At 40.9% G+C, this 21395-nt stretch overlaps 1 protein-coding gene across 1 annotated transcript in view; it reads left to right on the forward strand.

Annotated features, from left to right (window-relative positions):
• Positions 1-2897: 2897 nt before the first annotated feature.
• Positions 2898-21395, forward strand: part of LOC124529092 (60S acidic ribosomal protein P1-like) — a 65240-nt gene continuing 46742 nt past the window's right edge. The window contains exons 1-2 of the mRNA XM_047103000.1: positions 2898-3052; positions 3344-3378. Coding sequence (XP_046958956.1) covers positions 2898-3052; positions 3344-3378 — 190 coding nt within the window. The remainder of the gene's footprint in view (positions 3053-3343; positions 3379-21395) is intronic.

Consider the following 21395-nt stretch of genomic DNA (forward strand, 5'->3'; position numbering starts at 1 on the left):
GCCTCCTCCACTCACCCTCCAACACACACACACACACACACACACACACACACACACACACACACAGTCTATTCTCAACAGAGCAGCCAGAAAGATCTTTTGAAAATGGAAGTTAGGTCATTGAATTCATCTATTCAAAAACTTTTAGATGATTCTCCACTTTGCTCTGAATAAAATTCCAAGTCCATGAAAGAGTCAAAAAAGCCTTTGTTACCTTTCTGACTACATTGCCTACTACTCTCCTCCTCTTAGTCAGATCTCACCCTGGTGACTTCCTTGTTGTTTCTGGATCACAATAGTCATGCTCTTGTCATAGGGCATTTGCTCTAGGTCATTCTTTTTTTTATTAAAATTAAAAAAAAATTTAATTTTTGAGAGAGAGAGATAGAGTATGAATGGGGGAGGGGCAGAGAGAGAGGGAAACACAGAGTCCAAAGCAGGCTCCAGGCTCTGAGCTGTCAGCATAGAGCCTGATGTGGGGCTCAAACTCGGGAACCGTGAGATCATGACCTGAGCAGAAGTTGGACACTTAGCTGACTGAGCCACTCAGGCGCCCTTGCTCTAGCTCTTTCTTAATGCTCTGTCCTGAATGTCTGCTTGGAAACTCTCTCACCTTCCTTAAGACTTGGCTCAAGCATCTCCTCCTTCATAAGATCCACTCTGATGACCCATTTGTACTGCCACTTCCTTCTCCACCAACTCAACCTTTTTAATTGTTTGATATCACTTCTTGCCTTCTAACGTAATGAAGTAATTTACTTACTGTGCTTATTGTCCCTCCCACTCACTACTAGAACATAAACTCCCTGAAGGCAAGATTCACTGATATACTTCCCTGCACCTATAACACTGTGGCACTTAGTAAGGACTTTCTATTTGTTTGCTGAAAGAATTAATGAATGAAACATACACATGATGAAGTTGATTCCTGGATGACTGTGAAGTCAACTGAGGTCATCAACTTCTCTAGAGACTGAGGCTACAGAGATTACTTTCATTCCTAACAGCAAGGATGTGGTAGCAGGAAAGCATTGGACCCTGAGGACAAGACTTTCCTGAACATGAACCAAAAAGTATAGAAAGGAATCTTGAGATGGCAGCCCTGGTAAACTCTCCTAGGTAAGATGTTGGGATGATTGACCCGGGAGGTTGAGAACACTGTTTTTGGAGTTAGGACTTGGCCTGCTGTTAATAAGAATCTTAGTGATGGAGAAAAGCGGTGTGGATCGAGTTCCCCGCCTCCTGCACAAATATTTCCTGGTCTGGTTTCAGGGTATCTCTTTCCTTGGGTGGCTTTACCATTGAGGGATTAAAGTGCTTGCGATTCAGAGCCTGGACTGCCACAGCAGTGCTGACGCACGTGCAGTATCTTGGATCTCTATTCTGTTCCTCAATCACATTCACCTTTGGGCTGAAACAGCAAACTTGGTCCGTGGAACCAAATACCCGAACCTGAGTAGCCCAGGGTGTTTGCTGTCTGTCCACTTCTCTGGTCCCAGGACTGCCCTGCCTCTGGTAGCATTAAAGCGAGGGAAGAAGGGCAAGGAACATAGAAAAGCAATGGCTGGAAGAAGGTGAATCAATGGGAAGAACAGATGGGTTGAAGACAAAAGAGAAGAAAATAGGCTGACCACCGTGTTGTTACGTTGCTGTGTGTGCCCCTTACTCTCTGGCTTTTTCGTGCATTATGCTCTCTGGTGACACGAGGAACACACTATTTACTTTGCTCCATGAAATATGGAAGAAGCTACTTCATCATTCAAATTTGAAATCACTGCCAATAGGGGAAGAATATACTTTGCCAAAGTTTGCAAGCACAAGTTGCTCTAAAATGTGAAGATTAAAAGGCTCTCAAATGACCCTCTGACCACTAACACGCTTTCCAAGGCATTCCATATTAGACTTCTAACCTAAAGGAGATGTATTCTTTTACATGTTCAACCCCAGGCACTCCGCACCACCTTTCTTAAGCTGGTTTCAGTCATCAGGAAATTTATGAACCGCAAATTAGCTTTGCTCAGTTGTCTTCTGAAAATGTACACTACAGGAATAGCAGTAATTGTGAGGCAGCAATGCAGGGACAGAAGGTTAAAAAACAAAACAAAATCCGTTTTCTCCAAAAAAGGAAGAATCTGCATGAAAGAGACTTTTCAGATCTAGGGAGTGTCCGGTTGAGTTCCCAGCAGCCTGTTGAAAGGCCTCGTGTTGTCTAAACAGCCTCCTGTAGGGTAATTGCCAGAGCGGCCCATATAAAAGGAACAGTGGAAAGGTGCAAAAGTCATTAACAGGGAGAAATAGGAAGCAATCAGCAACACTTTAAACAAATTATTGCCATGAAATTACAGTCTCAGCTTGAGATAAGTGTCCTGGGTCTGTTAAAGCTATATACACCTCACTGGCTTAAATGAGATGAGGAAAGTTTTCCTCTCTGGTTATTTATGAAGTGTGAGACCACGATGGATTGCGATGCCTGAGTCAAGGGGGCTGCCTACTTCTTCCCAGGCTTCTCGAAAACACATGCATTACCTGCACTGGAGCTGGGGCAGAGAGGCTTTTCAGATAGGCACCTGGACAAAATGCTACCTTTTTGGATGAAATGGAAACGTATTGGGCCTCCCGTGTTTTATTCAGAAGTCGTTTTGAGGAGAAAAGTCCAAGACTTTCCAGGGTTATTAGCGGGAATGTGGGCGTTCGCTGCTGCTGCCGGATCTCGCTTGGCACCTGGGCCCTCCCTCCCACGCGGCCCAGCATCCGCCTGCAGTAAAGGGCTGCTTTCCCCTTTCCAAGAGTCTTGTCCCTCCCCAGATCCATTCCTCTGCGTGGAATGTTCCTGCGTCTTGGCCTTGTTTTAAGTCCCATAATCCTCCCTGGCTCCACTTTGGAGTCTGCTTTTCAAAATGCCCTCAGTTGGCAGTGACTCAGACTCGGGATGCTGTTTGCTTCTCCACCCACCACCCTGTAAAGTTCCGGATGAGGAACTGCTGGCTGATCAGGGACCTCCGGCCCCTGCCACCCCATCAACACCAGCCTGGACCATTGCACTTGGCCTGAGGTTAGAGCACCTCACCCCTTTAGGAAGCGTCACTCTGCATTACTGTTGTCTGTTTTTGAACCTCTTATCTGTTTGTCTGTGCTTGGACCCAATGGGCTATATATCTGGTGTGCTCCACAAGGGACCAAGATGCGCTCTTGGCGCCCTAGATGCTTGGATATGCAAAGGTGTTTTTGGTCTTTTTTGTTTTTTGTTTTTTGTTTTTTGCTTTTTCTGGCAAGCACCTTGTTTTTTTTCCCCTAGATGCCCTAGGCATGTGCCCAACACTCTCCCGTTATATTTGTTTCCCAGATGCATCATTGCGGCTCTCAGCAGCCAGCCCAGAGGTAGTGCTAATTCTCAGTTACAGTTTCTTTTTTTGCATTCTCATTTTAATCACAAGGAAATCTGTGAGAAAATAAAGTTTTGATTTTTTAAAAAAGATTTTTTTTTAATTTTTTTTTCAACGTTTATTTATTTTTGGGACAGAGAGAGACAGAGCATGAACGGGGGAGGGGCAGAGAGAGAGGGAGACACAGAATCAGAAACAGGCTCCAGGCTCTGAGCCATCAGCCCAGAGCCTGACGCGGGGCTCGAACTCACGGACCGGGAGATCATGACCTGGCTGAAGTCGGACGCTTAACCGACTGCGCCACCCAGGCGCCCCTAAAAAAGATTTTAAGTTGAATCTTGGATGCTCGCTTTTGCTGAAAGGTGAGAACGGGGTTGTGGTACACTCAGTGCACAATGAATTGAGCCTATAGAAAGAAGAAGACTTTAAAGGTATCATGAATAAAACTAATGAATGTTGATGTTATTGTAATAGGGACTCTTCTTATCTATACTCACAATTATCTATACTTAGAATCATGTTAGCATTGAAATGGAATGTAGAAAATAGTGTGTCTAATCTAAAAATGAATACAACAGTAACTATCTATACACACTTGAACTGTTGTCATCCAGACTCTTAAACCTTCTAGAAACTTTCAAACTTACAAAGAAGCCCATTCCAGTTAAAACAGCCCAACATTGTTAGATTCATTCATTCTCATATTTAAATGCCTCCCTGTAATATCATTCTACTGCATTGTTTTGCCTTCTAGATATTAGTAAAAATCAATTCAATCTTAGAGTTGAAAGAGACATAGAGAAAACCCTATTGCATATTACAATTCTTCAAATGTTCCCCCCTCTCCCCAAGTGAAGCCTCTCTACTTCTTTCAACTCTTCATTATGTGACATGGTTTCTGATTGTTCTACATTTTGGTCTCTACCTTTGGGTTCAATTCCTATTAAAATTTGGTGCCCAGGGGTGATTATGGTGACAGTCACAGACTTTGACTGCTAAGGAAGATTCACAGGACCCCAAATAGCAATACAATATAGCAAGAACATTACAATAAAGATACCCATCATACCCCAAAGTTATCCCACAGTAAAGAGTCTGGAAAGTCTGGCCCAGGCTCTAATTATCCTCCTTCTGCAAAGACCATTTTAGACATGCTTTCTTTTTGAAGCTGGAACCAACAATGTGGGCACAGAACACCTTGGAACCAGGGAGCTCAGAATGGACTCCTGACTGGACTTCTTATACATTGCTGGTCACAAAGGCATGTTTCTTGCTGTGTAACCAGATGCAAGGACAAAGCCTACTAGGCTCTCGTCAAGACCAGGTACACATCATCAATCTCAGTGTTATCAATAAACAATGTTGACAAACTGGAAGAACCACTCTGAAATTTGCCTTGAACTCATAGTTACCAAGCAACACTATTATTCAGCACATTTCACATCTTGGCCAGGGGTCAGATCTGTGTGGATGCATCACTTACTTCAAGCAAAACGGCCCAGGCCAACTCCAGGCCTGCTGGAATAACTCCTAACAATAAACTAGGACTGAACACTCACTTCAAAAAGTGAACTGACTGACTCAGTACATGGTAGGATAATGTCTGCCATATTCTGGACACTATCATCCACTTATTATTTTAAAATAGTCTTGGGGCGCCTGGGTGGCGCAGTCGGTTAAGCGTCCGACTTCAGCCAGGTCATGATCTCCCGGTCCGTGAGTTCGAGCCCCGCGTCGGGCTCTGGGCTGATGGCTCAGAGCCTGGAGCCTGTTTCTGATTCTGTGTCTCCCTCTCTCTCTGCCCCTCCCCCGTTCATGCTCTGTCTCTCTCTGTCCCAAAAATAAATAAACGTTAAAAAAAAAAATTTATAAAATAGTCTCCGTGAGTTTCTCTCTGGGTATAAATCCCTGATGCCTCCCTCTGTAGGTTCAGACTAAGGCTGAGCCAATCTTATTGAGGAAGAAAGTTCAACTAAAGCTTTATTTCCCTAGCCAGTAAGATCTGAAATAGGTCTTGTCTAGCAATTCAGAGCTATTGGGGTGATTTCCAAAGGGCCTCCTGTCTGTTTGCTTTTCCCTTATTTCTAGCATAATCTCAACCTTGTCTTGTATTCCCTTTCTAGCTATCTGATTCTTTGTTTGTACTATAGTCGTTCCTTAAGGCCCTAGTTGAAATGGTTGGGTACTAGTGTCCCACAACATTCTTGCCAGCCCCATCCATAGTTTGGGATCCTGCTGAGAATAAACTTTTATAGTAAATTGTGACTCTAACACCCACTTGACAGGAGACTGCCCTCTTTTTAGCCCCCAGGGGCAGAACTCCTTGGATGCCCCACACTAGCCTGAATCAATCCCTGTGGACCCAAAGTCTTAGAACATTCAGCTGCCCTCATGGGGCTACCCTTCTGCTCTTAATCAACAGAATTCTAGGTCCCTCCCTCTTACCACTTACTTTTATTGATAAAACCCCAGCATCCCTCATGTTTGAGCAAGGCTGGATTAAAATAGTTCAAACAAGAATAATCCTTGAGAAGGAAAGCTAAATTAAGTTTGTAAACTAGCTGCAAAACAATCTTAGAATTTTAGAACTGGAAGACTCCTTAGAGATGATCTAGGCTGGTGGTTTTTAAAGTTTCTTTTCTTCTGGGGCATCTGGGTGGCTCAGTCGGCTAGGCATCTGACTTCAGCTCAGGTCATGATCTCGTGGTTCGTGAGTTGGAGCCTGGCGTCAGGCTCTGTGCTGACAGCTCAGCTCTGTCTCTCTCTGACCCTCTATCTCTCTCTTTCTCTCAAATTAATAAGCATTAAAAATGTAAAGTTTCTTTTATTTTTTTTAAGTGGAATATTACATGTAAATTCACATGCAATTAATCAAAATATATCTGCTTGGAGGAGGGATTAGGGGTAGGAATTACAATCAGAACATATAGGCTATTTGGGATATCCTCATGCTTCCTCCTTTGAGGAAGCATTAGGGAACCCCGGTAGTGTAGTCTGAGAATTATTAATCTATTCCAATGCATTTATTTTATAGAGAAGTATTTGAGGATCACAGATATTAGAGAGTTCCATAACATTAGTCTGAATGCTGATTTTATTTTACTGTGTTTGTACCTCTTATGGTACAGGAAAGCAGAAATATCAGGTTATCAATTGACCAAATATAAATGACTTATTTATTTCCATTCTAGTAAATTTAAACAAACTTGCATTTTTGAGTACCTGCTGCATGCAAGATACTACCCTAGTGCTGGAGGAGAGGCAAAGGGGACCAAAACACAGGTGCTGCATTCTGGAAGCTCAAACATTAATAGTACATCTATAACTATAAATCCAGGTGTCAAAATTAGTTTAATACAAAAATACAAAAAATGTTGAGCTTTTAAGATGAGTGTATCCATCAGGGTTTTCCAGAACCAATTTGTATGTCTGCTGAATACATATAGTATATATGACATATATGTGATATATGTATATATTTATGATATGTGTGTGTGTGTGTGTGTGTGTGTGTGTGTGTGTGTGTATACCCAGAGAGAGAGAGAGACAGACAGAAAGAACGAGAGAGAGAGAGAGAGAGAGAGAGACTGACTTTAAGGAATTGGTCCATGCACCTGTACAGGCTATAGAGTAGGCTGGGGACTTAGGAAAGGATTGATGCTGAAGCTTGAGTTTGAAGACTGTCTGAAGACAGAATTCTCTGTCTCTTGGAGGAAATCAGTCTTTTTCTTCTTTAGGCCTTCAACTGATTGGATGAGGTCCACTCACAGTTTGGAGGGTAATCTGCTTTACTCAAGTCTATTGACTTAATGTTATTCCATCTGAAACATACCTTCATAGGGACATTTAGAGTGGTGTTTGATGAATCATGAGGGTACCATGGCCTAGCCAAGTGACACATAAAATTAAGCATCATAGTGGGAAAACTATGTTTTGAGGGAAAAACAAGGAAGTCCTCAGATATAATATAGTGTTTGAGGGTTGGGAGTTAGGAAGTGAAGGCATTATTAGTGTGGGGAGTAGCAGGAACTAATACACACATCTGGGAAAACAAGAGACCCTCATGACACTAAGTGGTCTACTTAAAAACCCAACTTAGGCAGTAGATAGTCATTATTCCTGATGCATGGACTGAAGGCAGTTCCATACAGACAAGTTTCAAAAACCATTGCATTCAAGTAGTAATTAGAATCTGATTAATTTTACTGAATTCTACTATTCTCCTCTTTCCTTGCCTTTAATTGGTTAATGTGTGACATTGTTTCCTACTCTTATCCATAGAAATGAGACTGACCAGCCACAAACTTTTCATTTGTACAGGAAGTAATTGCAAAATCTTTGTGAAAAAGAGGACTGAATTAGAAAGTGGAAGCCTTAGGTCTCCTTCCCAGTTTGCTGTGTAATTGTGCCTTATAAGAAACTGTAAATACCTTACCTATTTTCCTGATCTTCCATAGCAATTCTCTTTCAAAGGCAGGCAACTACTAACTTTATCATATGTGAATTTCTGGGGTGAAAATTTTACTTACTTTTTATAGGCAGGTTAGCAACTCATTCATATTCCCTTTTCCCCCCAAAGTTGTCCTTGTTTTTATTTTCAGTGTTATCAAATAGTTGTTTTTACTATTTGTGTGTGTGTGTGTGTGTGTATATATATATATATAATTTCTAATTAAGAAAGCATTAAAATTTTAGTAACAGCAACAATGCTTTGATATTTATGGCAAAAATGTTCTGTGGTACTTTCTTGGGTAGTGACTGAAAGAGGTAAGCTAGATGCTTTTTATCACATTTCAACCATATTTTTAGGCTCTCCCATGTTCTAGCCTTTAGGGGAGTTCCTGGGAAAGAGATGGAAATGAAAAGTGGACTTATTTTTAAGGAGTTTGTCATGGGAAAAGTACTACAAGAGAAATAGGATCCCAGAACCTGGGGGCATGGGGCAGGGGTGACATGCTGTATTGGTCTCAGGTCGGCTGGCCACCACAGGAGAGGTCAGGGGCAACTTTACAGAGCATGTGATGTCGGCTGTGTGTTAGAGGATGAATGTGATTTCACTAGGAAAAGGATGGGATGGTCTTCCAGGCAGAGGAGCCATTGTGAGTACTGTCAGGCAGGTGTGAGGGTCCTGGTGTAATCAAGAAAGGCCAGCAAGTTCCTTACAGTGAAGGCCAGTGAGACCTGAATAGCTGGGAGGGTATGTGGAGGTGGAAGAGAATGAAATGAGACTGAAAAGGTAGATGAGCCAATAGAGTCTGATTGCTGATCATTTCAATACTATTTTAATCTATTTTACACATTTATTTATTTAATCATTGATTTTTACAAAAGTGATGTTTGCTATCTGTAAAAGTCACTATTTCCTTTAAGCTTACTTGTTCTGTAAGGTAAAGGTGATCAAAGACCCAAAGGTTGCAGTTCTCATAGTTCTATCTGCTTAGGTCAGTGCAGCCCTGATTAGCTGCTTTAACCCAGAAAAAAAGGACATTTCCACCTCTCAGAGAAATCCTTATACTTTATCTAACTGAAATGGTAGAGACAACAGATGAATGCTAAGCAGCATTTGGTTGGTAGAAAGGAATTGCCAAATGTTTGCAAGTAAGTTCTTATCAGAGAGCCATTGCACTGCCTTAAATAGCTAATAAAAACAGTTAAATAGCAGTTTATAAGTGATTAGTGCAACATAAATATTCTCTAGTACTGCAATAACAATTCCTATGCAATGGGAAACAACTGTATTTGTTTGAAATTATTTGAATATGAATACAGTCTTGAGTTATTTTTAACATTAAAAAAATATTTTATTATTGTTGGGAGAGCGCAAGTGGGAAAGGGGCAGAGAGAGGGGAACAAAGGGTCCAAAGCAGGCTCTGCGCTTATAGGCTGACATCAGTGAGCCTGATGCGGGGCTTGAGCTCGCGAGCTGTGAGATCATGACCTGAGCTGAAGTCGGGTGCTCAACCGACTGAGCCACCCAGGTGCCCCTTGAATTATTTTTAACATTTTAAACCATTTTACTGAAGTAAAGGAAGGTAATAAAGAAATAAAGTTGGAAGTATCCCTAGGAATTCCTCCTACTATTATTTGGTTACATCCTCATTAATGGAATAAGCATCCAGTTACAACTACAGGGAAATAGATTCTACGTCTTTCACAAGTCACTTAAATAATCTCCACAGATATAAGCATTTATTTCACTTCACCCAACTGTGCTATGCTATAGCTGAAATCTCTTACATCTTTTAATCAAATCTTAATAGGGACTGAGTATATTGGTTTGGATCCTCTGTAACAAGATCAGTATATCTGTTTGTTACTACTACCCGTCTTCCCTCATGCAAAAGAACACCAGTGCTCACTGGACAATGCTTAATTGTAATGTCCATTTCTTTTTTTTTTTTTTAATTTTTTTTTCAACGTTTATTTATTTTTGGGACAGAGAGAGACAGAGCATGAATGGGGGAGGAGCAGAGAGAGAGGGAGACACAGAATCGGAAATAGGCTCCAGGCTCTGAGCCATCAGCCCAGAGCCTGACGCGGGGCTCGAACTCCCGGACCGCGAGATCGTGACCTGGCTGAAGTCGGACGCTTAACCGACTGCGCCACCCAGGCGCCCCTGTAATGTCCATTTCTAACCATCTCACTTTGAGAATGACACACACACGAGTATCCTTTCCACAAGTGAAGAAACTAAGCCACCACAGTAGGTCCATTTACACCAGCAAATCTCTTCAAAGAACAAAAAATTGTGTCTTTAGTATCTAAGCAGATCGACCCCTACATTAGCAGCCCCTGAGAATCTCAGACTATGGAATAATAAACAAGTCTCCCTGCTGACTGCTTTCTCTATGAGGTAAGTTGTAGAAGGCATGTGTAGAAGTTATAGAAGGAGCAATGGTAGAAGTAGACTATGGAATTCTATTAGTGCTGGTGTGTTTTAAAACTATTGCAAGGCCAAACTGCTACAGAATTTGTTCCCAGACTATCATCTGTGGAAAAGCTTCTATTTGTGTAGTCGTGTTTCAGGGCAAACAAGAGACACTCTTGAACCATTATGCAGTATATTCTTTTCTTAACATGGAAGGATCTTAACTATGAAGATTTCAAAATCAATTTTTTAAAAGTTCCATCATGTTATTTTCTTAGACTCTAGGCAACAGAAACAGAAAATATATTGATTGAACTAAAAAAAAACAAAACAAAACGAGAAAAAACCCAAAAAACACAAAACATTCAGAGGAATAGCCCATATCCTATCACATATTTAAATAATTCAAGAAAAAGTCTTGATGTTGCCTTTCCTTCCCCTTTATACCAATGCCCCATGGTACTCGTTCTCATTTGTTTCTCGAGATTATGATATATTGCTATGTTTTGAAAAGTATAATTACCCTATATTTGTACCCAGAACTCCTAATAGAGATTTTGAAAGCACCAGCATGGTAATGGAGAGTGAGGTAAGAGAACAAGGGGATGGGTCCTGTGTGAAAAATGGAGGCAGGAGGTCCTGAGCATTGTTCTTCCCCCTCAAACTAGCAGGTATGTCTCAAATGTGCTCTAACCTTGTTGGGTATCATATGTGGTGTGGTTTGCAGAGGAAAAGCCAATGAAACCCCACCAGAGAATCCATCTCTATCCATTAAAGCCTTTTTCCAGAGAAGGTATTTCTCCTTAGTTAAAATAGGATCTGGATCAAAGGAGCAGAATCTGAAGACTTGTTGGTGTAATTCTTGCTGTTCTAATAAGCCATGTGATTGCCCAGCTCATTCCATCAAGCTGTGTGTCTGCTTCTTCTTCTTACATATGTCTCTGAAACGTGACCGTGAGATCTTCTCCTGAAGCACTTACATGGTTGTAGCAGCGAAGGTCAGAGTGCTTAGAGACTGAGGGATTTCATGTGCCTAGAAATATAGAACCATCTCCATGCTCTTGTTTCTGTGATAACGGGACAAACAAGATGGCAGATTCAGGATTCCTGTCCATTGTGTGTGTGTGTTGGGGGGAGGGTTTGGTGTGGGAATGAGGTGGAGGGTGGAGTGAAGGCAAGGAATGGGTAGAGGAAGGAGACTTAAGGAGGAGGAGGAGGCACTGGGAAGTAAGCCTAGGGCTGGTATCTGGGGAAAGGAGAACCAATACCTCTTTTGTTGTCAGGAAAGCCCTGGGCACAAAGGGTGAGTTTGAGTTTCACTTCAGGTCAGTTCAGGGCATTGTGAAAAGGCAGCTCTCAGACAGTGAGCTTAACTGACTGACTCTGAGGTAATTAAATCACTACATTAGGCTGCTGACCATGAAAGCAGAAAAATACAAGCACACAAAAAATAAAGAAGAAAAAAAAGCCCTTACATTTGTTTCTAATTATATAATTAAAATGTTTACTGTTCCATGTAATAATTATGTGGCTCATATTTGATCATGATGGAGTTTCTCTAATTAGTTAAAAGTTTTACCCATTCTTCTTGTGGGACAAAATTTGGTTTTATTTAGTCATTTTTCATTCAGGCATGTAAGGCTTCCATGCCATCTGACTTTGTTTTATTCTGGCTGGGGTCTTGGCAAATTCTGTGGTAATTTTCAGTTTTATTTCCTCTCTTCAGTGATGTCTGTAATTTTGGACAGCCAGTTACCTGAGGAAAGGATTGTTTCTTAGTCCTCCATTTGCTTTCCTAATGTAAATTTTATTTCTCAGACTCCATGATGCATGGTAGGTGTCAAACCAGAACGGTCATTCTGCAGTGCTGAGAAGGTCCCCTACAGAGGACTTGGTGGCCTCCACAGTTCCATTGTGACTGGCTCATTTTTCCTCTTTTAACCGCTATTACCTTGAGCTTTCTGTAGCTTTAGATCTTGATTATTCAGGGGCTGATTCATTACATCGCAAATTATCTAGGCACTTTATTTCTCTTCCTCCTCATCTCCTATCTCCTTTTTATTTTTTATTTATCTCTTTGTGTTTTGCCATTTTACAGATGACCGCCAACAGTCATCAGAATAATGCATGTGGAAAGAAAAATGACAAAAGGAAAAGCAGTTACATACTGTTCTTGTTCATTGTTCTGGCTAATGGTGGTAGCAGAGAAGACGTTGAAGTTTAGGACTAAAATTAGATTTTACTTTTAGTTATGTAATTCAATGATCTATTTATTGTCTGTTACTTCAAATAAGTAGTTTGGTGGGATAAGTGCGTTTATAGCGGTATTGAGAATCATTATTAATCTAATACAGGACAAAGATGGATTTCTTTCTATAAGACAAGCACCACACTGATAATCTGTAATGAGGTGTCCAGAGAGGAAAACGAAAACAGCTCGAGCCGGGAATACAATTAGCTAGTCAGTCATAAAACGTACCAGTTCTCTTGGGAGAAGGGCGTTGTGTCACTTCCGGGAGCCCGAAAAGTCTGTCCAATCAGAGAGAGCTCAGACCATAGAGATGGGCCAGCCGGCCACGCCACTGCATTCTGGGAGTTGGGTGGGGCCACGTGGAGGGGCGGCAAGATGGCGGACAGGTTCAGGTAGCTGTTGGATGAGTTGGAGAAATAGTTGGGGTTTTCGTTCTAGTGTACACCTTCCATTTACCCTGGCTCTATAGTAGGCTACTTCAGAGATGACACTTGGTACCTGTCAAGGTGACAGTAAACGAATAAACTATTTTTCCCCCTCCTCAAATGTGCTAATAAGAAAATATTACAGCAGTAGCTCTAAAACCCAGGGCAATTGTGCCCCCCCATGGGGTAGTAATATCCAGGGACAGTTTTATTTGCTACAGCTAAGGTCACTACTGGCATTGAGTGGTTAGAGAGCAGGAATGATGCTAAACATACCTGTATAGCACAGAACACTGTTGAGGTTAGGAGTTTCTGGATAGAGTCATCTGTTTAGAATTCCCTAATTCTCCTTCTAGGTAATAGAGACACTTGTTTAAAAAAATGCTGTTCTGGAGGCACCCATCCATCCCTCTCTCAGTGTGGTCAAGAAAACAAAAATATGCCAGAAAAAGAGAGGCTCTTGAGGAAAACTCCTGGGTGTCACAATGGCATGTCTTCATGTGAAGTTAGTTTATGTAGTGATTACAGTCACCACTATGCACCCAGGAGAGCCCAACAGAGAAAATAAAGCATTTGGTGTGGTTTGCTGTAACTCAGTTGGCTTGTAGTGGGCAAAGCAGTGTGCTAGGTGCAGCCAAGTTTTCAAAATCCTGGACATAAGAAGCCACTGACGCCAAGGACTGTGGTCAATGGGAGAGAAAAAGATAGCTAGGTAAGAAAACAGAGGGAGGTGAGGGTGCGTGGGCACACATGGAAGAGGCATATGTTCTGCACTTTAGGGACTAGAGAAGGCATCATGAAGAAAAGATGGATAAATTGATAAATTGTAGTTAGCTGCTCTTGGTGGGTTGTGGCAGATAGTCACTCAGATCAGTAATAATCTTGTTTGGCACAGTCTATGGAGAGTGAAAACACAAACCTCCTTTACTGTCTCTCTGGGGATGTTGATAGTTGTTTTTCCTCCTTGTCACATTATTTGGAAATGTGCCCTGTAGTGATTTCAAATGATTTATAATGAGCTAAGATGCTAATTCTAGCATCTCTTAGATTATTGTTGCTATCATACTTCATGCATTTGCTTTCTGCCTTCTCATTTTTAGCTTTTATAGAATTTCAAGAACAAGAAACTGTAATGTTTTCAGCATAATGTTTTGTTGGCTAAAATGTCCTGGCCATCCTAAGTCTGTTGGAAAAAAAAATACATAAAGAAATTTATTTATATACAAAAGGAAGTAAAACTAGGGGGTGCTTTTATCTTGAAATGAAAGTAAGTTCACTAAGAGAAGTTCATATGTGGTTATTAATATAGAGAGATTGGTTTTATTTTAATGTGGAAATAAGATTTTTTTTAAGTTCATTTATTTTTGAGAGGCAGATTGAGAGAGAGAGAGCGCACAAGGGAGGGGAAGAGAGAGAGACAGAATCCCAAGCCGACTCCACACTGTCAGCACAGAGCCCTATGTGGGGGTCAAACTCACGAAACTATGAGATCGTGACCTGAGCTGAAATCGAGTCAGATGCTTAACTGACTAAGCCACTGAGGCACCCTGGAAATAAGATATTTATTATTATTATTGAAATCTGGTTATTGACACACACCTCTGAATGCTAAAATAAGAAAATCTTTTTGACATAATTTAGTTGAACCTCTTGATTTTATAGGTGATAAAAACAGGGACTGGAGAAGCAAAGTGACTTGCACAGATCACCAGTTATGTCACAGTTAATTCCCTTTTTAAACACATCACATTATTAGAAGGCTAGAACCCTCTAGTAATAGACACAAACTTTTTTTTTTTTTTTAATTTGGCAAACTATCTTGGGAGACTTAATTCATGAGTGAAATTTTGAAAAAAATGGAAAAAATATCTTATATCTTACACTGGGCAAAAGAAAAAAGAGACCTAAGGATGTTTTGTTGTTCTGAGGGGGCATATATGTATCTGAGGGAGGTCTGTGCTTTTTCCTTGAAGGAAAATTTATATGTCATCAGTTTATGAAAAAAGTCAGTCTGCCAAACTCATTGGTGATTCCTAAGAATCCAATCCATCTTAAAACTCTTCTTTAGACTAATTGCATAATTTTATCTGTTCTACCTTCTAGTCACCCAGTGTCTTCAGCGAAAAATCTTTGTAGCCTCAGGGGAGATGCGCAAGCACCAGACTCTCATATTAGTTTCCTTGGTTGCCATAATGAATACTACAAAACTGGGTGGCTAAAAACAACAGCAATTTATTCTGCCACAGTTCTGGAGACCAGAAGTCCAAAACTCAACGTGTTGGCAGGGCTGTGTTCCCTCCAAAGGCTCTCAGTGGATTCTGTTTCTTTCTTCTTTCACTTTCTGGTGAGTGTTAGCATCACTCCAATCTCTGCCTCCGTTTCCACATCACCTTCTCCTATGTGTCTCTGTATACTCTCTGTCTCTCATAAAGACAGCTGTCATTGGACAGAGGGCCCACCCTAAATCCGGGATGAGCTCAGGTCTTTAATTACATTTGCAAAGGCCTTTTTTCCCCAAGTAAGGTCACATTCACAGGTTCTGGGGATTAGGGTGTAGGAATTTTTTGGCGGGGGGGGGCGGTGTTGGGGGGACACCATTCAATCCACTATACTTATCTTTCTACAAATAGCACAGTCAACTGTTCAGTCTTGCTGTCCCACAGCTGAGGTGACCAATTGTCCTGGTTTTCCCTGCATGACGGATTTTTCTGGAAGTGAGACTTCCGTGCTGAAGCAGAGGAAGGTGCATCTCAGGGAGACTAGGATGGTTGGTTACCCTATAACAGAACAAAGAGCCTGAATGACCAATATCCCCATCCTGGAAGCTTGGAAGTCATTGTTAAACAATGTCGATGTCAAAGCACCAGAAAGCAAATGTCTCTGAGAAAAGGTGGGTTGTCCCCAGGTGCCCCTTCTTCTCCTTTTGACCTCTGCTTTGACAGCTGTGATGAGTGAGTCACAGGCTTCTGCTGGAAGGAGAGGCCTTAGGAGAGCAGTTCTGTCTGTCAGAGCCATTCTCCAGACTTCATTTCTGCTCATCTCATGACCAGTGACCAGTGATCCCTCAGCAAAGTTTCTTGTGGAGCTAGTAATGATTTACATTGTGCTAAAATGCCCTTCCTTTTTTCTCCCCCACCCCCTCCCTCATTAACCACCCCTTCAGCCTCCACAGCAGGAGAGTCAAGAGAAGCAGTGAGTAAAGCTAGGGCTTTGATCTTTTAAGAGGCAGTGTCCCTTTTTCTGTCTGTTTGGACCAGGGGTCACTGGGCGAGCAGCAGCACAGCTGACCTCTCTTTGAAGAGTTTACCACAGTCAAGGACACTGAATGAGGTCTGGCATCCACTTGCTGTGGAGATGTCTATGTGCAGTGGCCATCCACCTTGTTCTAATGACTTTGGTCTTGAGAGAATAAGATAAACCTGCCTTTAAACCAACTTTATGAGCTTCTGGCACTGCACATACCCTCTTCCGACCTGCAGCTTCATGGAGATGGGCTATATCTGGTTGCATCTTTAACCCCATTTTATTCTCCAGGCTGAAAAAGATAAGACTCGTAGGGGAACAGCTGCTTTGGATCAAGTTAGAAGCAGTAAATTAAAAACAAAGTAACATGAATGAAATGATAGGATCAGGACATGATCTTAATGATGAAATGACTACACTTTTTGCTTTTGTCACATTAATTTCATCTTTCATTTACACTGATTTTACACATTTTCATGATTAAAAATTTTAATACCTAATTCAGTGATTTACAAAAAACTCTTTTGATCATTATCACTTGTAATTGTGATGGTTTAAACATGCAACATGCATTATTATGCAATAATTTTTTGTTGTTGAAAGCAAATTTTTTTCTTTTTTTTTGGAAATGAGATTATTTCTGAGAACCAGTTTTCATTTATTTATTAATTTATCAATTCATTCCATGTTGATTTATTTATAGTGTTTTGGAGTGTTTAGCTTTGTATACTTTTCTTAGTGGTTGTTCTCTGATTACACGTGCATATGTCATTTACAACAATCTATTGGTATCAACTTATGTTTTACTACCTACTTTTAAGATACAATTCCCTTTATATACATTGACCACCACAAAGATGGCTTTATTATTTTTGTTTTAAACATCAAATATGATATAGGAAACTCATGAAAAGAAGGATAGTCTATTATACTTGCCCATTTTGCCTATTACCTATTTTTACCCATTCTCATGTTCTATTTTTCCTTTCTGGAATTCCAAGCCTTCTTCTGTTATCATTTCCTTTATGTATAGAGAACATTCTTTAGCCATGCTTTATGGCTGGATTTTCTTGTTTTTCTTCATCTGAAAATGTCTTTATTTTTCCTTTGTTGCTGAACCATATTTTCACCAGATATAGAAAAGAAGGTTGACAGTTCTTTTCTTCCAGGGCTTGAAAAATATTGTTGTGTCCTTTGTGGTTTTAGATGAGGAATCCCTTGTAATGTGTCATTTTTTCTTTTCTGGATACTTTCAAGACTTTTTTTCATTTTTAGTTTTCAGAAGTTTAATTATGGTATGTCTTAGTGTAGATTTCTTTGGGTTTATTCTATTTGGGGTTCACCCTCCTGAATGTGTAAGTTTATGTCTGTCTCCAAATTTGGCAAGTTTTCAGTCATTATGTCTTTGAAAACTTTCCAGCCTCACTCTCTCCTTTCCTTCTGGGACTTAAATGATCCAACTATTAGCTTTAAAAATATATATATTTTACAGATTCCTGAGACTCTGTTAATTTTTTACCCTATTCCATTTTTCTTCATATTGTTCAGAATAGGTAAATCATTTTGACCTGTCCTCAAGTTCAATGTTTGTATCCTGTCATCTCCACTCTACAATAGAACATATCCAGGGAATTTTTAATTTCTGCTATTGAAGTTATTTCTATTCTTTGTAATTTCTATTATGTTGCTGATATTTTCTGTATTTTTCATTTGTTTCAAGAAAATTCATAATTGCTAGTTGAAACATTTTTATGATGGCTTCTTTAAAATTCTTGTCAGATAATTCCTTCTGATTCATCTTGGTGTTGGCATCTGTTGACTGTGTTTTTCATTCAAGTTGTGATTTTTCTTATTCTTGGTGTGATCCAAGATTGATTTCTTTCTTATTTATTTATTTATTTATTTATTTATTTATTTATTTATTGGTGTCATGGAACTTGAAGTATTATATTATGAAGCTTCTATTTAATCTTTCTTATTTAGCAGGTAGTCTCTTGTTGAGGTGTAGCTTGAGGGCTGGGTAAGTGCCTGCGTTGAACTTCATGCTGGGTCCCACTGACACCACCCACCAAAGTGGAACACTTGTTCACACTGCCTTGTTGCAGACAAATGGGATGGTACTTCAGTTACCCCTCATCCCACTAACACCTTCCAAGAGAAAGTGGGGCATGGCATTTTTGTTTTTGAGTCAAGGTGTAAGCTTAGCTCCCTGGGCCCTGTTAACCACAAAGAAGAGAATGGAGGGTTGAGTGGGAAAGGACTCCTTCTGATACCTTTTACCACCTCATTGGTGCTGATTGGGGGGTAGAGGCTTAGCTTCTCAGGGAACCAACTGATAGAGGAAGAAATGGGGAGCTAGACAGTGGACCAGCCTTGCTTTGCACTATCTTATTCTGTCTCAATTATGCCAGTTGGTTTAGTTTATTGCTCAGCCCCACCAACACTACCTGGGAGGGGAATCAGAATGTCTCATTCATTCACTTATTCAAGTAGAGTTTATTAAACACATATTATGTCTTCCAGACATTAAAGAAGATTCATAAGGTCAGTGAGGAACCAAGAAAAGGTTGGTTCTCTTCCTTTGTGGACCTTGCAGTCTAGTGAGGGAGATAGACATTAAAGAAATAAATTTCTAAATAAATATTTAAATCAGGAAAAGTGCCAAAAAGGACTTACAAAGGAAAAAGTAGAGATGTCTTAATAAAGTGAATTTTATTTTTATTTATTTATTTTATTTAACTTCAAGTTAGTTAACATACAGTGTAGTCTTGGTTCCATGTCTTACATATAACACCCAGTACTCTTCCCTAAAAGTGCCCTCCTTTATGCCTATCACACATTTAACCCATCCCTCCCACCTCCCCTCCAGCAACCTTCCCGATGTTTATAACAACATTATCAAAAATGGCCAGGGGCGCCTGGGTGGCGCAGTCGGTTAAGCGTCCGACTTCAGCCAGGTCACGATCTCGCGGTCTGTGAGTTCGAGCCCCGCGTCAGGCTCTGGGCTGATGGCTCAGAGCCTGGAGCCTGTTTCTGATTCTGTGTCTCCCTCTCTCTCTGCCCCTCCCGCGTTCATGCTCTGTCTCTCTCTGTCCCAAAAATAAATAAACGTTGAAAAAAAAATGGCCAAATTATGGAAAGAAACCAAATGTCCATCGGCTGATGAATGGATAAAGAAGATGTGGTATATATATGCAATGGAATACTACCCAGTGATCACAAAGAATGAAATCTTGCCATTTGCAACAATGTGGATGAAACTAGAGTGTATTATGCTAAGCAATGTAAGTCAGTCAGAGAAAGACAAATGTCAGAAAGTGAATTTTAATTAAACCTTGAATGAATGGGAGTTCACTTGCTGAAGGAAGTTCCAGGGAGAAGGAAAGAATAGCTGGTGGAAAGGTCACAAATTGAGAAGGACCTGGCACCAAGGTAGCACTGTCAGAGAAAACTTTAATACAAGGAGCATGCACAATTTTAAATTGTCTAGTAGCCACAATAAAAAAAAAAAGGGGAGGGAGGGAACAAATGAAGTTAATTGAAGTTAATTTTAAAAGATACATTTTATTTCACCTCAGCTGTCCCCCAATGTTATCATTTCAACATGTGATGAGCCTAACAGATTAATGAAATATTTTATACTCTTGTTTTCATACCAAGTCTTTGAAATCTGGCATGTCTTATGCACTGTAGCACGTCGAAATTTGGACTAGCCATGTTTCAAGTGCTCAAGAGTCACATGTCCCTAGTGGCTATTGGATTGGACAGCAGAGTTCTAGGGTATGATAGATCTCAGCTGAGTGATGGATGTGGAAAGTTTAAGCTCAAATCAGGGGTACAGTCATAATTTCTTCTTTCTTTCTTTCTTTCTTTCTTTCTTTCTTTCTTTCTTTCTTTCTTTCGAGAGAAGAGTGGGTGCAAGTGAGCAAGGGGCAGAGAGGGAGACAGAGAAAGAGAGAAAAGCGGGGCTTACCTGAAGTGGGTCTCATCCTCACCCGAAGCGGGGCTTGAGCTCACCCAATGTGGGACTCGAACTCATGAACCATGAAATCATGACCTGAGCCAAAGTCAGATGCTTAATGACTGAGCTACTCAAGTGCCCTAGAATCATAATTTCTATGTCACTGAGGTGGTTGGACTTGGAGAGACTGGACATGGGGAGATTTAGGCTAGGCAGTTGCAATAGGCCAGGTGAGAGGAGACTAAGCAGTGAAGATGACAACAAGAGAATAGTTTGGAGGAATATTTCAAAGGGAGAATTACCTGAATCCACAAGATTCGGAAACTGATTTTCTGTGGTGATGGCTACAGTTCTGGTATGAGCATATTTTCAATCAGTGCTGTGAGCACTAGAGCAAGAGCAAGTGAGGGTAAGAGAGATGTTTGTTTTAGACAAATTGAGACTGAGGTGCCCATAGGATACCTTGTGAACTAAGACCTTGGACAGAAAGAGATAATTAGTGCTTCTCCCACAGGTCTGCACAGACATGGCTGAGAGGTGGCTCTGTCACTGGGCCACTTCTCTACATTTCCTTGGTTTAGTACCAATTACCCGGGAGGCATGGAATAAAAGAATTGACTCCTGAAATGCCACCTTCATGAAACAACAGCAACAACAATAAATCGACCACATGATGACATGGGCTGAGATGGGAATCTATTTCCTTTTTTAACGTCTTTAAGTGCAAGATAGATGCTCAGGTAACTGACAATAGTTGTTTCGAGCAACAGAGAGGACTAGTTCATTTCTCAAAGCTTTTCCCAACCCATGAGTCACAGAGCTGCTGAGAAAGAAGAGGTTGTGTGCCTGTCCCTGTGTGGGGCGCTTCTCCTGATGTCCAGCTGTGCCAGTGTTTCCAGCACTGCCTGCTGCTTTGCTCTTGACTCTGCCTCCTCTTAGTTACAGTTCACAAGCTGGGCTGGTTGGCCATAGATATAGGAAAAAACAAACAAAAAACATGCAGCCTTGGCTTTTTAGGAGTAAAGGTAGCATTAGAAAAATAAATGTGGGATTTATTTTCTCAATGTTTACTTATTTATTTTGAGATGTGGGGAAGGGGCAGAGAGAAAGGGAGAAAGAATCTCAAAGAGGCTCCACACTCAGTGCAGAGCCCAACGCAGGGCTTGATCTCAGGAACTGTGAGATCATGACCTGAGCCGAATCAAGAGCCAGATGCTTAACCGATTGAGCTGCCCAGGTGCCCCTAGATGTGAGATTCTAAGTG

The sequence above is a fragment of the Lynx rufus genome, unplaced genomic scaffold (genome assembly GCF_022079265.1).
Source record: "Lynx rufus isolate CCGP_SWC_20201006 ecotype Redwood Valley unplaced genomic scaffold, mLynRuf1.p SCAF_6, whole genome shotgun sequence".
In the NCBI taxonomy this organism is placed as follows: domain Eukaryota; kingdom Metazoa; phylum Chordata; class Mammalia; order Carnivora; family Felidae; genus Lynx; species Lynx rufus.